Source organism: Nomia melanderi, chromosome 3 (genome assembly GCF_051020985.1).
Source record: "Nomia melanderi isolate GNS246 chromosome 3, iyNomMela1, whole genome shotgun sequence".
NCBI lineage: Eukaryota > Metazoa > Arthropoda > Insecta > Hymenoptera > Halictidae > Nomia > Nomia melanderi.
In genome coordinates this window covers 16,155,808-16,178,108 of record NC_135001.1, presented here as the reverse complement: position 1 = coordinate 16,178,108, position 22,301 = coordinate 16,155,808, and the positions used below count along the sequence as shown (strand labels likewise).

General features: G+C 32.5%; 3 protein-coding genes across 16 annotated transcripts in view; 1 reads left to right on the top strand and 2 right to left on the bottom strand.

Annotated features, from left to right (window-relative positions):
* Positions 1–129: 129 nt before the first annotated feature.
* LOC143174343 (acyl-CoA Delta12-desaturase-like) lies at positions 130–4,328 on the bottom strand. Its single transcript, XM_076365708.1, has 6 exons — positions 4,085–4,328; positions 3,622–3,752; positions 3,222–3,427; positions 1,088–1,270; positions 632–862; positions 130–279 (listed from the first exon to the last, which is right to left on the bottom strand). The coding sequence occupies exons 1-6, from the start codon at positions 4,326–4,328 to the stop codon at positions 177–179; spliced, it is 1,098 nt and encodes a 365-aa protein (XP_076221823.1). The 3' UTR covers positions 130–176.
* Positions 4,329–7,357: 3,029 nt separating this feature from the next.
* Positions 7,358–10,033, top strand: LOC116429424 (carboxypeptidase Q-like). Of its 2 annotated transcripts, XM_031982366.2 has the most exons (7): positions 7,358–7,388; positions 7,893–8,067; positions 8,227–8,377; positions 8,464–8,713; positions 8,807–9,047; positions 9,396–9,578; positions 9,646–10,033. In XM_031982366.2, exons 1-7 carry the CDS (start codon positions 7,373–7,375, stop codon positions 9,896–9,898), a joined length of 1,269 nt encoding a protein of 422 aa, XP_031838226.1. In that variant the 5' UTR covers positions 7,358–7,372; the 3' UTR covers positions 9,899–10,033. The 2 variants fall into 2 exon arrangements, with proteins under 2 accessions (XP_031838226.1, XP_031838225.1); XM_031982365.2 differs by lacking the exon at positions 7,358–7,388 and having other exon boundaries at positions 7,498–8,067; positions 9,646–10,030.
* Positions 10,034–10,550: 517 nt separating this feature from the next.
* Positions 10,551–22,301, bottom strand: part of unc80 (unc80, NALCN channel complex subunit) — a 59,394-nt gene continuing 47,643 nt past the window's right edge. For 9 of the 13 annotated variants that reach the window (XM_031982423.2, XM_031982427.2, XM_031982424.2 and 6 more), the window contains 10 exons: positions 21,925–22,252; positions 21,532–21,852; positions 20,854–21,112; positions 20,314–20,523; positions 19,888–20,238; positions 19,373–19,654; positions 18,817–18,912; positions 14,203–14,325; positions 12,024–12,172; positions 10,551–11,655 (listed from right to left, as the gene is read on the bottom strand). In XM_031982423.2, the coding sequence (XP_031838283.1) occupies positions 11,053–11,655; positions 12,024–12,172; positions 14,203–14,325; positions 18,817–18,912; positions 19,373–19,654; positions 19,888–20,238; positions 20,314–20,523; positions 20,854–21,112; positions 21,532–21,852; positions 21,925–22,252 (2,722 nt within the window). In that variant the 3' untranslated portion in view covers positions 10,551–11,052. Of the gene's footprint in view, positions 11,656–12,023; positions 12,173–14,202; positions 14,326–14,359; positions 18,718–18,816; positions 18,913–19,372; positions 19,655–19,887; positions 20,239–20,313; positions 20,524–20,853; positions 21,113–21,531; positions 21,853–21,924; positions 22,253–22,301 lie in introns of those variants that run through there. The other 4 variants (XM_031982432.2, XM_031982429.2, XR_004235505.2 and 1 more) reach the window with 4 other exon arrangements.

Below are 22,301 nucleotides of genomic sequence, written 5' to 3'. Positions count from 1 at the left end.
AGCAGTTGGTCAGAGTAGACCAGTGTGGAACTGGGTAGTATTGCATAGAATAGATTAAGATACATAATTTAATTTAATACTAGTCAGTTATAGTACATATAAATAAAAACAAGTACATCTGTACTTGTTCTCGCCAAAATCTTCCAATACCACATGTCTGAATATTCTTGCGATATTTATGGATTATGATTCATTGTTCGGTCCTGTGTAATCTTTGCGTTCTCGATTTGTCCCATCGCTATGTCCACGTCTCCAAATCCACAGTTCATATTGTGATATCTATAGAAACGGAGGAATTTATTTAAGCTGAAATGTCATTTTTTTTCAGGACAGATTTGTGGAAATAAAAAAAGAAAATTCACACGGTGAAGTCGCAACTAAAAACTAAACTCACTATACTATACTATATCGCTACAAGCGATATAAATTCTAAGGAAAAGTTATTTATTCATTTTTCGTCGCATGAGACACAGTGTATGAGGGTTTTAACAAACGCCGAAATCAAGTCTTCGGAATGTGACAGTAAAGTTTGGTGTATTTACAAACGACTAACAGAATAAAAAGTATAAACATATCGTGGGCAAACTATAAAAAAACTACCTTCGTAAAAAACTATAAATAAACTACTTACTTCGACCCATCTCCGCTTTTAATGGCACGTTTCTTCACAAGGTCGGTGGGCACGGTTTTCATGTTGTACGCTAAACCTAATCTACCACACAAATCAATGAAAGTCGCAGTGAAATTGTGATTTCCGAATTCACCGGTTTTGTAGTCCCAAGGGAATACGTGATGATAATTGTGCCAGCCCTCACCAAGGCTGAGGAAGGCGACAATACGGCCGTCGGTTGGGGTTATAGCACTAAAAATTTAAACACAAATTGACAGATCCACTTATCGCTTTAAGAATAATTTAATAAGTCAGGCTATATAAATTCCAGATGAGATAAGACAGTTCCAACAAAAGTAACCACGAAAAGGATGCAAGACAAGCATTGTTTAGTAATATGCAACCTTTTGTTAGTTCAAGTTTAATAAAACCCAAAATACGTACTCAATATCTATAATAACAAAATGTATTATTCACCTGTCGTAGGGCTTCATACCCCACATATGAGCGGCCGAGTTCACTAACCATGTGATGTTCAAGGAAAGCATTAACCTGAACATATTAGAGTACCAAGCCTTCCACGGGTCCTCACCCCAAAAATGAACTGGTATCCATGTGGGGAGGACGAAGCAACAAAGTATTACGAAAATCTTGTACCATCTATCAAAATCAAAATAGAAAGATTCTGAATACGTAAGAATAAGCAACTTATCGATAGAGATACTGAACTGAATAAATAAATGCAATTCGTTAAACATTATACTTATAAAATATTATATAATTGTAATTCTTAAACTTCATAAATGATAAAGTAGCTGTCTCTGGTCGATATACAGTAACACTCTGATCAAAATTAGCCCAATTAACGCTAATTTGATATTAGAGGGCCATTTTTTAATTTTAAAAAAGTTCCAAATATTAGACAAGTTTTCATTGAATTTTGTCATCGAAATTGGTGACTACATTCTTCTATTATTAATTTCTTCATTCCCATTCGTTTGGATCTTCAACCCGGGTCAGTATGTGTTAGCAGAATTCAGAAAAATAACAATACCTATAGTTTGGATACATTAAAATTGCTAATTAGTATGCATTTGAAAATGAATTTATTTTTGACACATTCTTTGGAATTAAATATTTAATACGCCAATAATTTTCAACTGCAAACAAATGAATAGCTATTAGGCACGATAAGCAATAAAATACAGTTAGTCGTTTTAATATTCGGACCCTATGGTTTTTGCGAAATTAAAGCTTTGCATACTTACTTGAAATGTGGTTATAGAATTTTCTGACCCGTAATGGGTTAAAGCACATTTTCTATCTTACAAATACGTAAAATTAATTACTTTACTTCTTATTGTTTTCCACATGATAAATCTTAAACGAAATGAGACCCTATATTGGTGTCGAAAAAGTATTTGGACACTTAACACTACATAACGTTTTCTGATATTTAGAAATACATAAGAACAAAATTAAAATAACTTTAATATTTCATTTGTCGGACATCCCTTTTGTTTAACAACATATTGCAAACATCTCGACATATTTGAAATTATTTTACTTAAATAATTTTAAGTAATGCGTCTCGACTCTTCCGTCAGTCGTACTTTGAATTCTTCGTTTGCCTTTATAGGCGTTGTCCTAATATTAGGATCCAAGAAGTCACACAAATTAGATTTAAATCCGGTGACTGTGGTGAAGGGTGTAGCACTTTCGAACAATATAATAAATAGTCCTGAATTATTCTCGATTTGTGTTTCTGATCGTTATCCTGTCAGAACATAAAACTGTCGTGTATACCCATATTGGTTGCACTTCTTAACAAATTTTGCTTTAATAAGTCCAAATATTTGTTCTTTTCCGTAACACCCTCAATAAAAACTAACTCTCCAACTGCAGCAGTTAAAATACAATCCCATACCATCAGGCCTACGACACCGTGTTTCACCGTCGCTATCTTATTATTTAGTTTCATCATTCCACCATGATTGTGTTTTAGAAATAAATACTTTAGCGAATGTCATACAGTTCTTCCGAATGTTCTCGTTTATGTATGGTTTTTTAGCACCGTTTAATACATTGTGAACTGTATTCACGTGCATTGTCTTTCCAGTTTCTGTAGTTCATGTAGGGACAATTCATTCTGGATTGATCTTTATTTTTCGAACAATTGCACGCTTATCACGATTCTCAAGGGGACGTGAATGTCCCTGTCGAGGAATAGATTCAATGCGATCTGCGTGTTTATATCTTCTTACAATATCCGCGACGGTACTATTACTTAATTTTAACAACTTTCCAATTTCTCGGAATGATTTTCCTTTTTCGCGGTGCAATATAGCAAGTTGCGGATTGGTAAATGAGGTATTTTTACGTTTGCGAAACATTTTCAGAAATGCGTGTAGAAACAATGAAATCTATTATGAAAATGACTATCAAGCAATAACCGACCTGCCGCACGCTCTTGGCGTTTACCTTATTATATAATGTGTGGGTTCGTGGTACGTTAAGATGATCTCACCTACCACTGTTTTTTCCCTGACACTTTAGCTTTTGAGACGTGTATTGTCTTTTCTCCATTGGGCAGTATACATACACTACTTACTTTCTTTGCCAAACCACGATAGGATCCCGTTGCAAGTCGTCCAGCTGAATGGTAGAACTTTTCTTAATTAGGTCAGGGTGTGGGCGAAGCAATATCCAACCTACGTGCGAGAAGAAGAATCCTCGTTTTATGTTGTATGGATCAGCGTCCGTGTCAGTGAATTTGTGATGCAGTCTATGTTCCTTGGTCCAGTGGTAGATACTGCGCTACGATCAGCGTCAAGACATATTGATCATCGTTGCGTATGTCTTTTAATCAGTTTTCAATGAAGTTTTTCATGCTATTTCCGAACAATTCCGCGGTTTTCCATTAAGACATTCATAAGAAAGAACATTATTACTGACAGGAGGATTTATTACTTTCGAAATGTTGCAGAAAAAGGATAGAGGTCAGAACTTACTTGGAAGGAGAGCGTTTGGCCCACCATCAGGAAAAGTCGGAGCGGCCATTTTGCTTCGTAAGTACGATGAGACCATAATCTATGACTACCGGCTGTAATTCCTAACCCTGACATAATTCCCATCAAGAACGCTGAAAAATATATTGAGTTCTCATGAATTATTTTGTAAAACGTGATGGTACATAGAGTAGACCGAAGCGAATCGAATCACAGGGGTAATTGAATGAAAAGAAGAGTCCAGTCTAAATACATTCGTCATACTGCAAATTATATTTCTCACTTCTTGTTGTTTATGTACAAAAGAAAGATTTCAAAATTCTTGTTCACTTTTTATTAGTAATATTTCAGGGTTTTTATTCGTTTATTGTCCTAAAGATGGCGACTTGATTCTCCTCGATTTAGGCCACTGAGACATTGAAGAGTTCGGTGCTATTCTTCTATCAAACCAGAAAAATCAACTTACACCATAGAATCGTGTAGAACATTGTTGAAGTAAACGAAAGGTATATCCCGTAAATCGCTGCAATGTGGACATAAGACAAGAATATTACATGAATCCAAACGATATCCCATTTGTATTCTGGCACTTCCCGAACTGTTAATTGTTGCTCATTTGGGTTTACAGTGACACATTTCTTCTCGTGAACATTCTTCTCCGAATGTTGTAAATGGAATATCTTCACCATATGAAGTTGGTGCCATGCCATTGCAATGAGGAAACTTTTCGAAAGTTAAAAACATATTATTTATATAGTGTACTGATTTTTCATCCTGGAGTGTAGATAATAATTTCAACACTTACTTGACTGCGCGGATAGGTCTTAACAGATGGAGAATATTGTTAATTGAAGACACTCCGATCTTTATACTTTAAGCACTGATGGATAAATGACAGGACATGTTCCGAAGTGGTTCTAATATAGTGTAACAGGTAGAAGCGAAAATACTAACTCACAACAAGCACATTAGAGAAATTATAATTTTTAATTACATATTCCGAGCCAATTTATGTACAAACAGTGTAGCGGCTGTATATGCAGTGGCGATCTCAGGGATAAAAGTGCACAGGGTCGTGAAAAATATCCGCGATTCGGTCAATGTAGGCGCCTTTTGTATGGAAATGAAATCTAACGCTGATGTTCGTTATTCCTAACTCCGTCACATTCTATTTTGTTTGCTTATTTCGTTACACGACTCGGCCAATAGTGACATCAAGGTAACGCTGGGACAGTGTTTCGAGGGAGAAAATATAGCAGTATTGACTTTACGTAATTTTAAATAACAAAAACTTAAAAATAAATTAGATGAAGGGTCGTATAGATGTTACTTGTTTTCAACAACCCTTGTAGTTTTCCTCCGTATTTAAGGGATCTTACTTAACAGTGTGAGGGAAAAAGGGTTTAAAAATTGCTGCAGCGATCTTTTGGCGGTTTGAGAGTTTGACAGGGCTGTTATTCTAAGGTCTACCATATTGCGTCCTGTAGGCTGTATCCCGGGCTCCCATCGCTGCATTCCCTGAGTTTTGGAAAAGAGGGATATGTTTACCAGGTGCACAAATTTGGTATTCATCATCCTCCAAAGTTGTGTAGTGTAAAGATAGAGACAAAGTGAAGTTTTCCAAATACATAAGTTTGATGCGTAGACATCTGTGAAAGGGATATTGTGTAGGGATAAAGAAAAAGGCGAAGGTTTGGAATGTGACTTCGAAGGGACTACATAACTCTGGTCAGTCCTTGAGCGAATTGAAGAAGAGGCGCACAAGGATTTTTTGTAACTACAATGCCTATAACAAGCACGTGGCGATACTGAATCACCATACGTACACATTTATTGGGCGAGAGCCGTGAATGAACATTTGCCTTAGCACCTGTTGTCGTGATAGGCATCACCACATACCCCTTTTATCTCATTTGGGGATCATTAAGTGGAGGTCTTTTCCGAGGTTGCATCCAATCTTCCGCCTTTTCTCCGAATCTAAAACAACCTCCTGTCTATGCACCTAAATTATGTATCCTGAAAATCCTTTTTTTCTTTTAACTGTCCAGTTTTCCGTTTAGATGCCAAATTTATGCATCCGGTGACTAAATTCACCTTTTCGAAAAATACAGGGATTGCCGTTGTGGAATTCCAAGGTTACAAAGCTACGCCCCCACCAAATTGCTGCAGCCCTCAGTTCTACCAAAATCCCTTTCCCCCACTCCTTTACAAAATCCTTTAAATACGGAGGTAAAACGGAAAAGAGGAAGCAGTTTTTATTTAAACGAGCAACATTGCGACGTTTGTACTAAAACATTATACTCAGTTCAACTAAATAAAAACTTGTGCTACAAAACCAGTGAGACTTCTTCCCTTGAAACACACTCTCAGAGTCACCTCGACGACACTGTGAACTTTTAAATCAGAAGTCATAGTTGTTTTCCCTGAAGTACATCCGTGTGCAGTAGTATACAATGTTTCACGTTCTAATTTCTTTAATTACACTGTGGAACAAATTTTAACCTACGTTGTTTTTTACAATAACCACTAGGTGATTATTATAGAGTTCCTTACCCTAAATACGAATCCGAAAACCAAATTGCTGGGTCACGTCCAGTTTTCGAAAAAACTGCGTTTTTGTAATAAGGGTCGCATTTTTTAGAAAACCAAACATTACGTGAAATCATTAACGTGCATGTCATTAAATGTTTGTAAATGAGGATCAAAGTTTAAAGAAAAGTAGATTCATTGTATGCACTTCTGGTACATTTCTACGGAAAGTGTATGTATAATGATATACTGTAACATGAATCATACAAGTTCACAGCCGATCGGCCCAGCAGCATTCTCGGTAGGAACTACTCTATCTGCGATAATGATGGTTTCCAGGTCCACTAAATGAAATTAATGAAATTGATATTTTTTTTATTACCAGTTTATATTTAGCACGTGTGGCATCGCTTTGTATATATACACATTAGTAATTAATCCAATAAGTTATTAATCCATGTTATGCCATTCCCCTGTTTGAGTCCATCACTGTTCTCGATTCCCTTACGTTCCATTCAAAATTCCGTACCTGTCCATTGTTTCTGATAAATAGAGATAGAGTAAGATCAGATCAGAATTAATGATAATTAAATGCGTGCATTATGTACAATTGAAGAATATTTAATCGAACCGAAAGTAAACCAGAGCACATTTAGATCTGGCCGATAGCGTGTACGTTAAAGAGTATTAGTAGACTGAATCTTTGTTGTGTTCCTATAGAGATTCCTTCATTTTCCAGAGATTAAATTAAATTAAAATTTCCAGAATGTAAATTCAAGTTACCACCAATACAATTTAAAAAGAGTTACATTCATATGCTTAAAATGGGAATTGATCACGTTAATATTTGTATGTTTAAATATTAATAATAATATTAAATAAAATAACATTTAAAGTAATATATTAATGTTTAAATTATAAACTTCCAAAAAATTGATTTTTCAGAAGGTTTTAAATTTCCGAGAAATCACATTATGTAATTTAAGTAATTATTCCATATAAAACATTTTATTATGAAGTGATCGTCGTACATGCTGATAATAATAAAAATTGTATCATATGAAAAACACGATACGAAAAAGTTATGTGGCTGTAATGTAGATATTGATTATATTAAATGATTACATTAAATAGTCAAAATAAGATTGCCCACGGAAGATCAGTAAAGTCTTATCTTTGTCTATATAAATAGTAATACACGGTGATGAAGCGTAGATAAAGTGATATGCTCAGTCGTAACAGTCAGTTCATTGTTGAATTATCCTCAAATATTGTTCAAATATTGTATATCATTTAGTGTAACTACATACATAAGTACCATATATGTCATCTGTTGTCTACAACGTAATATCTATCCCCACCGCTCAAATGATTAGTTCGTTCATTACTGAAGACTGCGTCGCGCTATTAATGTGTTTAAAATCATTTCATATTTGATTAAAAACAGTAGTTGTATACATTCGCATGTAGTGTTTAAATATAGTGAACAGGAATGACATTTACTTTAGTGTAATATAATTAGTAATAAAGTGAATTCCATAAAGTGCATAAGTACATAATTGACATAATGTTGTATTCTGTAAGAATACTTATTGTTACATGGTTCATGCAAGTACAGTTTGTGATGTCGTTGGACACCACTACAAAGCAGGAAGTTAATGAATGTCAATTATCACCAAAGTTATTACAAGAAATTGAATCATATGGTCCACTGATACAAACTATAATAAATGAAACATTGGCAGGTTCTTTTGCAGGAGTCACATGGCGTGAATTAGCCAAATTTGTAGATAAATTTGGCCCAAGGTTCACAGGCACAGAAACACTTGAACAATCAATTGATTATGTTTTAAATAAGTCAATAGAATTTGGTTTGGAAAATGTACATGGAGAACCTGTGACTGTGCCTCATTGGATTAGGTACAGTTTGAAACCATTGAATTATATATATACAAAAGTAATTTTAGAATATTTTAATTGTCTGAAGTAATTATTTAATATTATTGTGTGCATATTTAGGTTTAATAGAGTTGTTAATGAATAGTGTACTATAATAATATACAAGTGATTATTTTTTAGAGGAGAAGAATCTGCAACCCTTTTGCAACCAAGACGGAAGAATATAGCTATTCTAGGATTAGGTTACAGCGTTGGTACTCCACCTGATGGAATAACTGCAGAAGCTATTGTTGTAAATAGTTTTAAAGAACTCGAACTAAGGAAAGACGAAGTATGTTTTTCTAAAACTATAAAATTTGTAAATAAATTAGTAGTTTTCTTTATTTTGCATTACATTGTAATATGTTTTTTTTGTAGGTACCAGGAAAAATTGTTGTATACAATCAGAAATATATTTCGTATGGTGTAACTGTGGAATACAGAAGTAGTGGAGCATCGAAAGCAGCTAAATATGGTGCAATTGCTGCATTAGTTAGATCAGTTACACCATACTCATTATATACACCACATACAGGTATGCAGAGTTATACAGAAAATGTGAAGAAAATTCCAGTTGCATGTATTACAGCTGAAGATGCAAGTTTGTTACGAAGATTATGGAAACGGGGTAACTACAAGTTTACAATATTTGTTCACTTTTGGAACAACCAATTAATAATAGTAAACATATTTTTGAATCATAATTCTTGTGACTGTTTAGGTGAAACTATAAAAATTAATTTAAAAATGCAGGCTAAAAATTTACAAGAAAAGACATCACGAAATGTCATAGCTGAAATACGTGGTGTTACAATGCCAGAAAAAGTGGTTGTTGTGTCTGGTCATATAGACAGTTGGGATGTGGGTCAAGGAGCTATGGATGATGGAGGTGGAGCATTTATTTCCTGGCAAGCTTTGAAGTTGTTAAAACATTTCAATATTCAACCTCGTCGTACAATAAGGTGATATTCTATTATATTTAGAATATTTAATTATTATTCAATTAATTCCAATAATGTATCTATTAAATAATTGAATATACCTAATCTCTTGATGTCAACATATTTGCAATTAATATTTGTTTTGGTAAAATCTTTATAATTATATAATGTCTTATTGTATGTAACATACTGGGTTCTATGTATTATGGTTTACGTTATAATTTTAAATAGCAATTTGCATAAAATTAGCCTGTTTTAGACAAATTTGTAACAAATATATAATATTAGTAGTGGATGTGTCAAGGTCTAAAAGAAATCATATAAATAATTTTATTCTACAAATCTTACATGAAAAATTACAATTTATAGAATGGTTATGTGGACAGCTGAAGAGCTTGGTATTATAGGAGCTCGTCAATACATTGAATCTCATAAAGCTGAAAATTATAATCTTCAATTTGTCATGGAATCAGACATGGGTACATTTATGCCATTGGGTCTTGAATTTACTGGTACAGAGGAAGTAAAATGCATACTAGAAAAGATTATGAGGTTAGTGACACTCTAAAACTAATTGCATTTGAAATGTAAGTTGTTCATTATACATAATTTTTTTTAGTTTATTACATTCCTTGGGCAATATGAAACTACGTAGTCCTCAGCAAGGTCCCGATATTGTTTACTGGGTGGATGCAGGTATACCTGGAGCATCACTTTGGACACAGAACGAAAAATATTTCTATTATCATCACACAAATGCAGATACAATGTTGGTTGAGAATCCAGAAGCTCTTGATCGAGGAACAGCCTTGTTCGCAATAGTGTCATATTTGCTTGCTGATCTTAGCATTGATCTTCCAAGACATAAGTAACTGAAATATTTAATTATTATATAGTATAGTTAAAATTAATGATAGTTACCTAAAGAAAAAATAAACAGTGACATTATTGTACTCTTCTTTACATTAAAAATAAAGTCAATGAAAATTTTAATAATACGTTTCAATTATTTAATAACTAATTTCATAGTAATGAACACGTCATTGAGAAGCTGAGTAAACGTGAAACAAGACGTTGTATGATTTTCAAATTAGATTAAACAGAATTAACCAGATGCGTCAGCATAATATGCTAACAAAGAATTAATAAATGCTGTGGAATATTTTATGAGCTGATTGTAATATGAGTTCGTGTATTTGAATATGAAATTATATAATCGAAGTCACGCGAAGCCGATCTATATGAACTTTGAAAAGCAAAGTATATAAATATATCTGAAAATATATTTTGTTTAACAAGTTTAAGTTTATGTTCTATATTCATAATTTCAAAAGCTTAAAAATAATAAAAAGTATTTTAAAATTGTATTATAGTTTATTTCTTCCTTTTTTAAAAAAATTTTTGCAAATTATAAATGTACCAAGATCTACAGTTTAGTAAGAGATATATTATTATAAAAGACATAGAAAATGGAGGAACAGAGTAATATAGGAATAGAGAACAAGTTCATCATGATGTTCATAAATTATATTTATTTTAAATGTGCTCACTTTTACAGGGAATTGTCTCATAGAAATATTTAGGCCTAATTATCCATGTGGTCATAATATTTCACTATTGTCCCTAAATATTACAAAGTATTCATTAACCACATGGCTAGGCTCTGAACATATGTACCTGCAATTGGTCTTTCCGGTCAACGGAAAACATTAATAAAAACTTTGAACACCATATTAAATAGTTTTATTAATTCGCAGTCACTCTACATTATCATTCAGGATATTCTCTACATTACACTTTGACAGAACCTTTAACTGCTAACATAATTTTTGCCATTCATTTTGAATCATGTGGAAGAAGGGAAACAGTGTTGTTGTCCTATACAAAATACAACAGTTATATATTTGTGAAATGAAAGCGCTGTACATTCACTAGTCAAATGAAAAATAATTAGTTAGCAATTAGAGGTCATTTAATGTCTTAATCAGTCTCGTAAAAAAAACCACCAGCTTTGTTCATTGATTACCTATATCAATGTGTCTTCATCCTGATTTGGAAATACTATTAACAAAGAATGCTGAGATGTTGTTCTTTGACTAGAAGTCAGAAGTGCGGTTTTCTCTCCTCCACTTCCATTGATAGAACAATCCGGTGAACTGCCATCGAACGCTATAACGTTTGTCGTAGTGCTACTGGTCGAAGGCATATCGTTTAAATCCGGTGACGCCAACGGTGGTGCTTGAATCTGACGATTATTATTGTTGCTGCCATCCAACGATACCAGTTGCATGCTATACGATTCACGGTAGCCAGATGTACTGGAAGTATCTTCATCCCACGAAACGTCTGACGTTTGAAGGGTAAGATGGTGATGGTGGTGATGGGCGTAATGGTAATGATGATGCAGATTACTGTGTAATTGTTGTTGATCGTTCGGCACGATATTGTTTTTCTCGCCATCTGACTGATGAATAGTCGAACCTCGTCTTGAACGAATTGACGATGAATCCGAAGGGATGTTGAAGGAAGAAGGTTCCATTGTTGATGTCGGTGGTGTTGGAACTAAAGTTTGAGCAGTTGGCTGCGCAATCGATATCCCATCGCTTTGTTCTGGCTTCAGTTGTGGTACCTGGAAATGAAATTCCAATATTAAAAGGAATACATTGCTAAACATTCGCATCATTGTTATTACATTATTACTTTTATTATGTTATTATAGTAAGTATTATTACATTAATGCTTTTATTACTGTTATAAACAAAGAACAAATGTGATTTAGAATTTTATGAGTAAAAAGTAACACATATATTTATATCATGTGCTAACAAATAGAAGAAATTATAAAGACATTTTAAATTCTTTGTATTGAGCACACTTGATAATTAATTAGAAGGCAGATGAAGATTAGTATAATTTTAAAAAATTATATAAAAAAGTGTGTTTTCGATGAAGTCGGATTATGTGTATCTATGAATGATTTAGTTAAAATCATCTCACCTCAATATGTGTTCTTCGACTTTTTCTTACTCGGAAAGTCTTTTTACTTTGACCCATAGAGCGTTGCAATCGAGGCTTGTCTGGACGACATTCGCCGGAACTGTCCTCGTTTGGACTGGTGGGGCTGAGTTGACTCGTCAATGTCTCTCCTATCAAAATAACATTCAATTAGTTCTCCTTTATCATTGAATATTTCTCACTATGCAATCTATCCATGCTTGTTTTTCGAAATTACTAATTTCCAATCCGATGCATTTTTTTGGATTAAAGTATAAAATAATATTCCGTGAGCTATGATTATTTTAGCATGGCACTATGTCTACTGTCACGAAATTTTTCTTTGATAAATATACTTTGTCTAATTTGCACGTCGGCGTTCGGTAATTTCTACTTGTTTTAAAATTTTGTACAAGAAATGATTATGTTACAAATATTTTCATATTGTAAGTATTTGCGTTGCACATTTTCCTGCCGACTTTTGTTATTTCTTGTATAAAATATTTTCAAAACAGTATAACACTTCGCGAATTCTTCAGTAATATGTCACCAGAAGTTTATTTTGGAAACTAGTAAGTAGCAATTAAAAAGTCTCACCTTTTAAATGCACTCAAAATACATCAAACTTGATTTAAAGTGTTTCAGTAAGTATGAAAAGTTTGTGGTTACTCATACGTGTTATTTAATTGATTATGAAAAATGAGTGTGAGAGGATAATAGTAAAGCGAGTATTTGATAGATATAGAATATCGATAATGCCAGGAGTACCGGGGAAAATAGGTTTTCCACAAATATGTCGCTAAAACATTCGTGTTTAAAATACGTAAATAGGATATACTTGTATCATTAAATATTCCTAATTGAAAAGTTAAACAAGTAATGTCCTTGATAAAAGTTGAATGAAATATGAGCCCACTAATGATAGTGATAGTGAAACCTAAATACTTAAATGGCACACAAACAAAAATATTAAGTAAAAAATTCATTTAAACTTTGTGCAGTTGTGCTCCGTAAATTATACCTAATTTGCAATTTTAAATTATATACATATTCAGTAGTGTACAATGGCAAAATGAAAAATGATTAACTGGATTATAGTAAAGAATATGTACATATTTAACTGAAATTGTCTCATATTTACAGTTATACATAAGTATTATTTTCATTAAATATCGTTATAAACGAAAACGGCACGTCTTTGTTTAAAGAGCTACTTTAGGGGATTGTTGTACATAGTAAGTTGATATATCGTTAAACATAAATGCATGGAAGAATAAATGAAATAGGAACAGACGTTATTATAACGAATTATTATAACATATGTATAACATTTAAGAACAAATTAAATATAAAAGATTTTAATGGTATTTTTTAAATTGCTCAATTTTCGTTTATAACAAGTCTCGAAGAAAATGTATAAAAAAAGTTTCCAACATATAGTTAAGTACACGTGAATATTTTTTAAATAATATTGGTGCTTATTAATTTTTTATGAAGGATAGTTTAGAAGCAAATAATAATTTTACCAATATAATGTACAATTATTTTTAAATAGAGAATAGCACATTGTCTTGCTACTGTTTGTACATTTATTTTTAATCAATATTTTCGTTGATGAAATATTTGTCTTGCATTGTTATATGTATGTACAAATGTATAGTATTTTCTGTACGTTTTATTATCGAGGCTTTTGGGTGTGTTAATTTTTGGGAAAATTATCCTAATCCTTATTATTAATTTCGGAAAAATAGATAACACTACAACTTTCTAGTTATAACACTTAACCAATTATTAATACATTTAGAATAATATGTTCGGTTTTGACAGAAAATGATTCATGAAAGATAAGTTATGGTTATGGTATACGAAAGAAAAATTAATACTTTTTTCATAAATAATAAAAATTTATTAGTAACATATAAGTAAACATAAGTTAACTAAAATTCTGTGAAACTAATTATATTTTATATGTTGTTTTAAAATTGTAGTATTTACCAATTATTGACAATGAATTTTACAAGTCGCTGGCAAAATGTTTATATATCTTCTAAAACTATCCTGTAGAAATGGTCATTTATATGTATCATGTGCAATATTAAATATGCTTGAAATGATTAATATAGTTTACTCTAATTATCTGCAACTATATAATATTTATTTAGAACAGGGGCTCGGAATTTACCTGATGAGTGTCTAAATTCTACAGAAGAGAGAAAGCGCAGTTTTGGCGCCTTTTGATGAGTTAATATAGGATGAGGCTTAACATGGTTACGTTCATCGCTAGTAGAAGGTGGTTGGGATTTATCTGAAACATGCCACATTCAACGACTAGAATGAAAGGAAAGACCAAAAATAAGACAGACCATGTGGTAGTGGTATCGTTATGTCAATATATTGTCTTTAACGATGATTGTGCATCGTTGCTAGCAAATAGAACAGACGTAATCAATAGCATAAGTAAAGTACCTTTACATGTACCTTGCCAGAATTTTTATTATTTTAGTATTGAGCTGACATGTAACGAAAAATTATAATCAAAGACTATATTTAATTTAAGACTATATTAATAAAGCATATATACTTTGTGAAGAACAGTAACACTGGAATATTCATTTATAGTTATTATATCATTTACATTAATAATCTACTTTTGCTTAAAAACTTTTTCTGTTTTCAATTATCATACGCACTATCTGGCTAAATAGCGTTAAACGTCCTATACCAGATTGATTATATACAAAAATAAAAATTGAAAATTCAAAGAAGTAACTGTCCAATACTTTTTGTTATGGGATGCGAGAAACGGGATTGTGTCGATTATGGAAGATTTGCGAAAGTTAATATTTATGATACCTATTAACAGAAAATAATAAAATCTATTGTTCCAATGAGTATATGTAAATTATATAGAGTTGAAACATCAGACACACACACACGCATATATATGAGACGTATGCATCTGTTTATCTGTGAATGAAGATTGCTGAGTTAGTCTGTATGGAAGAAGATCAGCTTTCGATTAGAGAGATTGTCGTGTGATCTGGTAAAACAAGAAAGCAGTAAAGAGTCGAAGCAACTACGTTGTGGTAAGATATATCTACTTAATGATGAATTGGATACCAACTGTTGGACATTACCATTGTCTAAATACTGCTATGTAAATTTATTACGATCGTGTACTAAACGTGACGGGAAAATAGCAACTATGATAGAAAAGTAATCTAATGAAGATTACCGTGAAAATGAGATTCGTGTATACCTTATAATGAACATTATTGTACTGTCCAATGTGGTTGAAATATCAAACATGTTACAAATATTATTTGTTTAAATTCATTAATTTTCTTCGTAGAATCGTATCAATAAGATGAACTTTACTGTTCCATTTAAAACGTCTACAATCATGACAAATGAATATAAATAATAACAATTATAATGAAATTATGAATAATGATGATGATGATGATGATGATGATAATGATGATGATAATGATGATGATAATGATGATGATAATGATGATGATGATGATGATGATGATGATGATGACGATGATAATAAAAGGTACGGTAAAGACACCAATAATTGACTTAGTAACATTAATTGACTATTTTTCGGGAAAACGTGAGAAATAAGGTTTTTAAAAGTAATAATCTTTGAATAAAGGTGCGACAGATATGCTGCAGCATCTACCATCCCAACTTCGAAACACATACCTGAATTAAATTGTTTATCGTAAAAACTAACGATTTATTTGTAATTTCAATATTAACTTCTGTTCACTTGTATTTGTTCTTTTACTTGTAATTTGTCATAATCGTTGCAAATAAACAATATTAAAACCTTTAGTGTTTTTGGTTTTACTGTAAGTGGTCAACTGCTAAGATATGGTCAGCCATTAGTTTTCTTATTTCCAAGGATGGTCAACTTCTGACGCAAGTTTTCAAAAATATCTATAAAATTTGGGTAATAAAACTATTTCAAAAAAGTTCGCTTTGTTACATAATGTAAGACGTTCAAACAGCATTTTCACGCATAGAGTCTTTCTATTCAATAAAGAAGCAAGCGTTTACTATTATTCGCGCAGAAAGTTTTCCTTAACTGGTCAACTATTGATACTTTTACCTTACTCCGCGTTGATCGCGAGAAGAGCTCCGGGTCAGCACAAAGGCAAGAGCGGTTTATCGCTAGGGATTTCATTTATGGTTTTCATTGATTATGTGTAACTGTATTGATGAATAGCAAATTAGTATGGAAAATTAGATAAGAATAGATGAAAGCTGACGAATGCGACCCGCATTCCTGCCAGGGCCTTTGTCGTGAATAACGCGGAATAACGATCCCAACAACAACAAAAAGGATTCAATCATCCGGCGTCCGTCAGGGATGAGCAAGTGGGCCCCGGAATTTTATTATCCATCGACTGCAGTGCTACGCTGGTTGACCACTTGGCCAGCGTAGCACCAGATGCTATTTACAAGTGAAGAAACCCAGGGACATCGATCGGGCAATCTTATTTAACCCCTTGACTTATAATATCGTGTTAAACTCGTGACGAAAGTTTTAAACTGAATTGATAAATCTAAGTGTTATTTATTTTTTTTCAAATACAAATTAAATATTAGTTTTCTTTATTAATTATTAACCTTTGTAGTAAAACGTAGACATATAATAAGTATAAAAATTTTCCTAATAAATTATTAACGATAAAACAATTATATCGATCATAGCAGAGAAATAAATCATAAGACAAGGGGTTAATAAGAAAACATTGTACAATGAGAATGACAATAATAATAATAATGAACGTATATTATAAGCATAAATAAACCCCAATTACTCCAAACAGTGTATTGTTATTTTTAAAAGTGGTTTACTTGTAGATACTAAATAATAAGGCACAATTAAATTATATCATATTAACATGTTTGAATATACACTTGAAAAATGTAATGAATCTCTGTTCACGGAAATAATAATAAAACAGCAGCAAGTGTGAACGAGAGAGACACAGAAAGGGGAAGAATAGTGAACAAAGATATGACAAAATTATATACGAGATACGGAGAAGCGTAATAAGTAGACTGCGGATGTTCATGCATGTATACAATTTTATAGAATACAGAGAAATATGTGAAATTTCGACAGAATTTTGTTTTGTTATTAAAGAATCAGAAGTATATGATTTTTATTTTGTAGGTTTTAGAATTTTTTATTTGGGAATATATGTATAGAAGAATATAGTATTAAATACTGCATCTTGTGTGTTTGCATCCTATAAATTTCATTTCGTCTTTAAATAAATTCCTCAACTGTAATTACAATATTAATATACACATCATGATATATCTTCTACCTGTTTATAAATATCTGATTCAAACGAAGTTGAGAGAAGGCACACAGGAATATCTTGAATGGAATAAGAAATTGTAACATTGTAGCTGAAAATTTTAGTTGATATTTGATTTAAATTGTAGTATTTCAAATTTTGACAAAGTGGTCAGATTATCATATTGTTCTAATGTATACGGTGAAATGCATTTACAATGATGGAGAGATAAATAAGATCTCTAAGTTTCTTTAGATACACTGGTGCACGAAAGTATTTAAAATTTATGTACTATTTGTAATAGAAATGAATATTTCAGATCTGTTATTCGATTTCAATGAAATGTGTACACACAATTCTCACATGTATTCTAATCGTACGAAAATTTCAAAATATCTACTATTTGGCGAGCACGACATTTCCATTATAAATATCTCTATGGACTAGTGTATACCTAATGTTTATTAAAAGATGAGTTCAAATGAAAATGTAGTTTTAAGTGAGAATCCTGAATTTATGAAGCATTACTTGTTCTGATTATGCACCTCGAAACATGGAGACCCTTTGAAACATGTACGATTGAAAAATGTATATCAAAAAGTAAAACTACTAAAAATAAATATCAATTGTGAACAATTTAATGTATAGAAAAATAGTTTTATATAATGAATATTTTTTGTGCGTATTACGTGCATAAACATCCGTAGTTTAATGATAAGGGAACACACCAGCGGGACGTTTATCATAGATTTTGTCAGTGTTTACTAATAGAATCCGCTTACCTCCGTTCCCTAGCTAGCAATGAAAGCAACGCAATGATCAATGTGTCAATATAAGATCGAACAGGAAGCCCCGAACAATGGAAAGTGAAAAAGAAAACTATACAAGCGATGCAAACTGAATTAACCCCTTATAGTTCCGAACGTAAACATTGTATCTTCCAAGAATTTTCAATTTTTCATGCGTAAATTTCAATTTCTGAATCAAAATAAACCAAAATGGTATTAAAAATTTGCAAATGGTAAAAGGAAATATTTATTAAATAGAAAATGATAAATTTAATTTCGTAAATTAGGAATGTTCAAGTTAATAAAGAATTGTTTGTTTGTCTCTGAAATTTTCTCCTATAAAGGGTTAAAGCTAATCTTAACGTTTGACTCGATGAAACGAAAAAGTTATATTTGAAACAAAAGATTATCTCGCAAGCCTCGCTATTGACGGAAATGAAATGAAGCAATGCACCCTCGGTTACATAATGTTGAAAAACGTTGTAGACAGAAAGAAAAGGGTATCGCGAAAACGTTGAAAATTCCGTCGCAGTGTCCTGTAGACAATGGCTCGATCCAACTGTGGTAAACGTCTTGCAATCACTTAGAAAAACACCGAAACATTTATGAGAGGCTTGCAGTCGCACTGAAAGTATTTAAAGTTCGGGACCGTTTGGTAAATTATTATTTAAAAATCGATACCTGTGACGGGCAGTTGTTCTGTGTGTTGCTCGGTAGTACCGACGTCGCTGGCTTCGCGAAGAGTGGACGAGCCCACGCTTGTGCTAGAAATCGATCCTGAAAATAAGAACAAGCACAGCTTTAAAAATTCATTGTACTCATGTATTTAAAAATTCATAAATAAAAATGCGAGAAGATCAATGAGAACATCAATTTACTACAATATATATTGGTTTGATGCATAAGTTTTGATGTTTTAGTCTATCAGCACAAGTCTATTTTTCTATAAGCTTATTTATTCCATCATTGTAAAATCCTTGTGATTTCGAAGAAAAAATAGATTCAGTGCTATCTTTATTTGCTCCAAAAAGCGTCAAAAGTTTCGCATTAACTCAATATATTATGATGACCCCAGAAATACATAATATAATACAGTTTAATTTATAAACTTAAATTAAAACGATAGTCTAAAATATTTCACTTTGTCGATTTAAACACGTTTAAATGATTTAAATTTGCTATCAGAAATTAAATTAATTCATTCGATTTTTAAAAAATAATATAAATGAGATCGTACCTCGTGTAGTATGTATACCATTTGGTGGTGCTGATACTTGACTCGGTTGAGTTACTTTAATGGTACTGCTCGAATTTGATTGAAGGGTTGAATGAGGGGCAGACTGGGGAACCGTAGCATGAGAAATCGGAGTTTCTGCGGGCGTACGATTCGTATGAACTCTGGATCCATGATCTCCGGTTAAAAGATCCATTAATAATGATGGCCTTTGAGTCCGAGGTTGTCCTTCGTTGGTAGAGTGCATGTCTGCTAGGCTTCTCTTTGGTTCTGGTTGCATTTCGTCTGAACACAACAAAAATAATTATGTAGTTAACATTCACGTATAACATCAACAAATTAAAAAATATAAACTTATTAACCTGTTATCCGTGGAATTTAGTTAAAAAAATCTGCTGTCTTGCGCGCAATAAAATGAAAAAATGGAGTGTGTATTCGTCTAACGAAATATGTGAAAATAAGTAACGAAGGTAAGTAAATGCTGAATAATTAATAGAATATAAATTTAGAGTACGAACCGAATCTCCGATCTTCTATTTCTTCTTTAAGATCTTTCAGTTCATGTATGAGGTCAGTCAAAAGAGTACTGCGAGATTTTGGCACTGTTTTAGTATCTCCATTAATTTTTGCGCGTATGGTACTTTGCATATTTCTCTCGTGTTCCGAAATTGGTGCTTGGCCGATTTTATGCACGGTAAACGGAAGCATTTGAATGTACAATGCGGTTCGATGAGTCACTACAAATTCTATAAAATTCCAAAGATAAGTGGAAGCTTCGTTTCGCTTATTCAATAGCCGCATTATGCGTAAAATTTTCGGCCATTCCGTTTTTAATTCGGTTTCGAAGCATATAGTCATAATTTTCAAAGCTGTAGGAAATAAATCCGATCGTTTAGAATTACTGGCTACGTTTGTAAATTAGAAATCGTTTAAAGTTCCGTTACCTAAAAAGGCCACTTGATATAACGTCAACGACGTTTTCGTTAAAGTCTTTGAATCTCGTGCTACAAATGTTAAACTACCCGTTCTCATATCTGTTGTGGTTTTCAAATTTTGGGCGGTCACTGGAACTGACTTCGTGGTTGGTGGCCACAGTGTGTTCAATACTGCAGTTAGAGCAAAATTTATATCCGTTTGCCTTAACTTTTGTACATCTGGAACAAAATAAAGGCAACAAAGTATATTATTTTCTGTATCAAGTTTATCTAGGGCAGTAGTTTACTTTTCAAGTTTTTGAATGCATGTTTTTAGAATATTTAAAGTTCGCTGATACGTGATTCTTTTTATACCTTATTCATTTTTAGAACAGAACATTGTTACGAATACACTCATTAAAACAAATTTATAGAGGATGAAGTAAAAATAAACGATATTTTTTCAATTTAATACACCCATCTCACAAAGTTTCATTCAAATCGGCGACTCTGGATTCGCGATGTTCCCTTATAAATATGTAGTCACTTCACTTAATATTCGTGCGTTACCTTTTCTTCCAGTTCCCACGCGTAAGAATAACGGTATCAATAAGTTAAGTAACGTGTTTTCTGTTCGAGGTTGAGATGCAAATATAGAGTGGCCGCCACACACAGTTTCGAGAGAGTATCCTTCACCGAGGGATATAACATGAAGAGCTATCAGTCGAAGTACTGTCGAGCAAAAATGTTGCGGCGGAAGTTTGTTCATGGAAGCAGCTGGAGATGCTGAAGTTGAATCTTCCACAGGCGTGTCTCCAATAATTAACGACTACATGCAAATGAATGTGTGTAATTAATAAACACATTATTAAACACTATCATTTTAATTTGCATGTTTTAGGATTACGTTAAACTTCTTAAGTTTCACAATATTCATGACATCAAATTATTTTAATATTACCACATGTATTCTATTTCTTCTAAAAATATATAATTTGTGACATAAGAATGCGCGCGCGATTTAGTCTCGAAACAAATTTTTTAGTGTCCGTAGAGGCATTTATGTTTGCAAAATTTTCGAAATTAAAACCTATGTTTATTTTCACGTCCGCAACATAATAAAAAAACTTTGAACTTCAGCAATTTTTTAGCGAAATCTGATTCTTTAATTTTGTACATACGTAAGTATATAAGTATCTATATAAGTTGTTCTACTATATTATATTATATTCTTGGTTAAATAAATACCTGGCAGGTACTCAGTAATGTTTTTAAATATTGAAAATGCGCAATATAGGGACATCTGGATAACGTTTCATAAACCCCTTTCAAGAGATCACTCGCAGCAGTCCAATCTGTATTTCTTCTAATCGAGGCTTTTTTGTGTATTTTGCTAAAAGTTTTGTCCAACCTTCTCAAAATCATAGTTAGTGCAGGTCTCATATCGTCATTGGACCACTCGGTTGATGGTAAAATATCGTTCATGTATCTTCTTAAGCCACGGCATCCCATTGTTCCCGGATCGTACGGGGATATCTTCAATAGACTATGCGCAATGTCTGCTAATCGCTATCGGTTATACACAAAATGTCATCAGAATTTTAATAAACATGTTTATTAGTAAAATAAAAAATTACTTACTATGTGACATTTCGAATCTAATAACTCGATCATCTTTCCATCTTGAGATTTTTTATTCAATTCAATCAAACGAGCCGAGCACCGAGCTACAAAATCTCCTACCATGTTTAAAAGCGTATCACGTGGTCGGCGAAATTCATTTTTATGGCAATTTTCTGCATCCTCAAGATCTCGATCATAGAAGGTTTTAATTTTAGAGTGCTCCATGTATTTTGTATTATGAGTCTCATCTTCGAAATCAAAACCGGGTGAATACGGGACCTTGCCGTAATTTCTTTGACTGGATCCTTTGTGTTCAGGACTTGATTTTTGCGGTCCGTTATAATATCTGATGAAAAAACAGTTCCATTAGTACGTGATTTAAAAAACATCGTTTC

Excerpts from the sequence above, each read along its gene's own strand:
- LOC116429424 (XM_031982365.2), top strand. The coding sequence starts at position 7,715 with ATGTTGTATTCTGTAAGAATACTTATTGTTACATGGTTCATGCAAGTA. Across the intron at positions 8,714-8,806 it reads ACGAAGATTATGGAAACGGG|GTGAAACTATAAAAATTAAT; the intron begins GTAACTACAAGT and ends GTGACTGTTTAG. Across the intron at positions 9,048-9,395 it reads CAACCTCGTCGTACAATAAG|AATGGTTATGTGGACAGCTG; the intron begins GTGATATTCTAT and ends TACAATTTATAG.
- LOC143174343 (XM_076365708.1), bottom strand. The coding sequence starts at position 4,328 with ATGGCATGGCACCAACTTCATATGGTGAAGATATTCCATTTACAACAT. Across the intron at positions 1,271-3,221 it reads ATCGTGGTTTGGCAAAGAAA|ATGGTACAAGATTTTCGTAA; the intron begins GTAAGTAGTGTA and ends TGATTTTGATAG. Across the intron at positions 863-1,087 it reads GGTATGAAGCCCTACGACAG|TGCTATAACCCCAACCGACG; the intron begins GTGAATAATACA and ends TTAAATTTTTAG.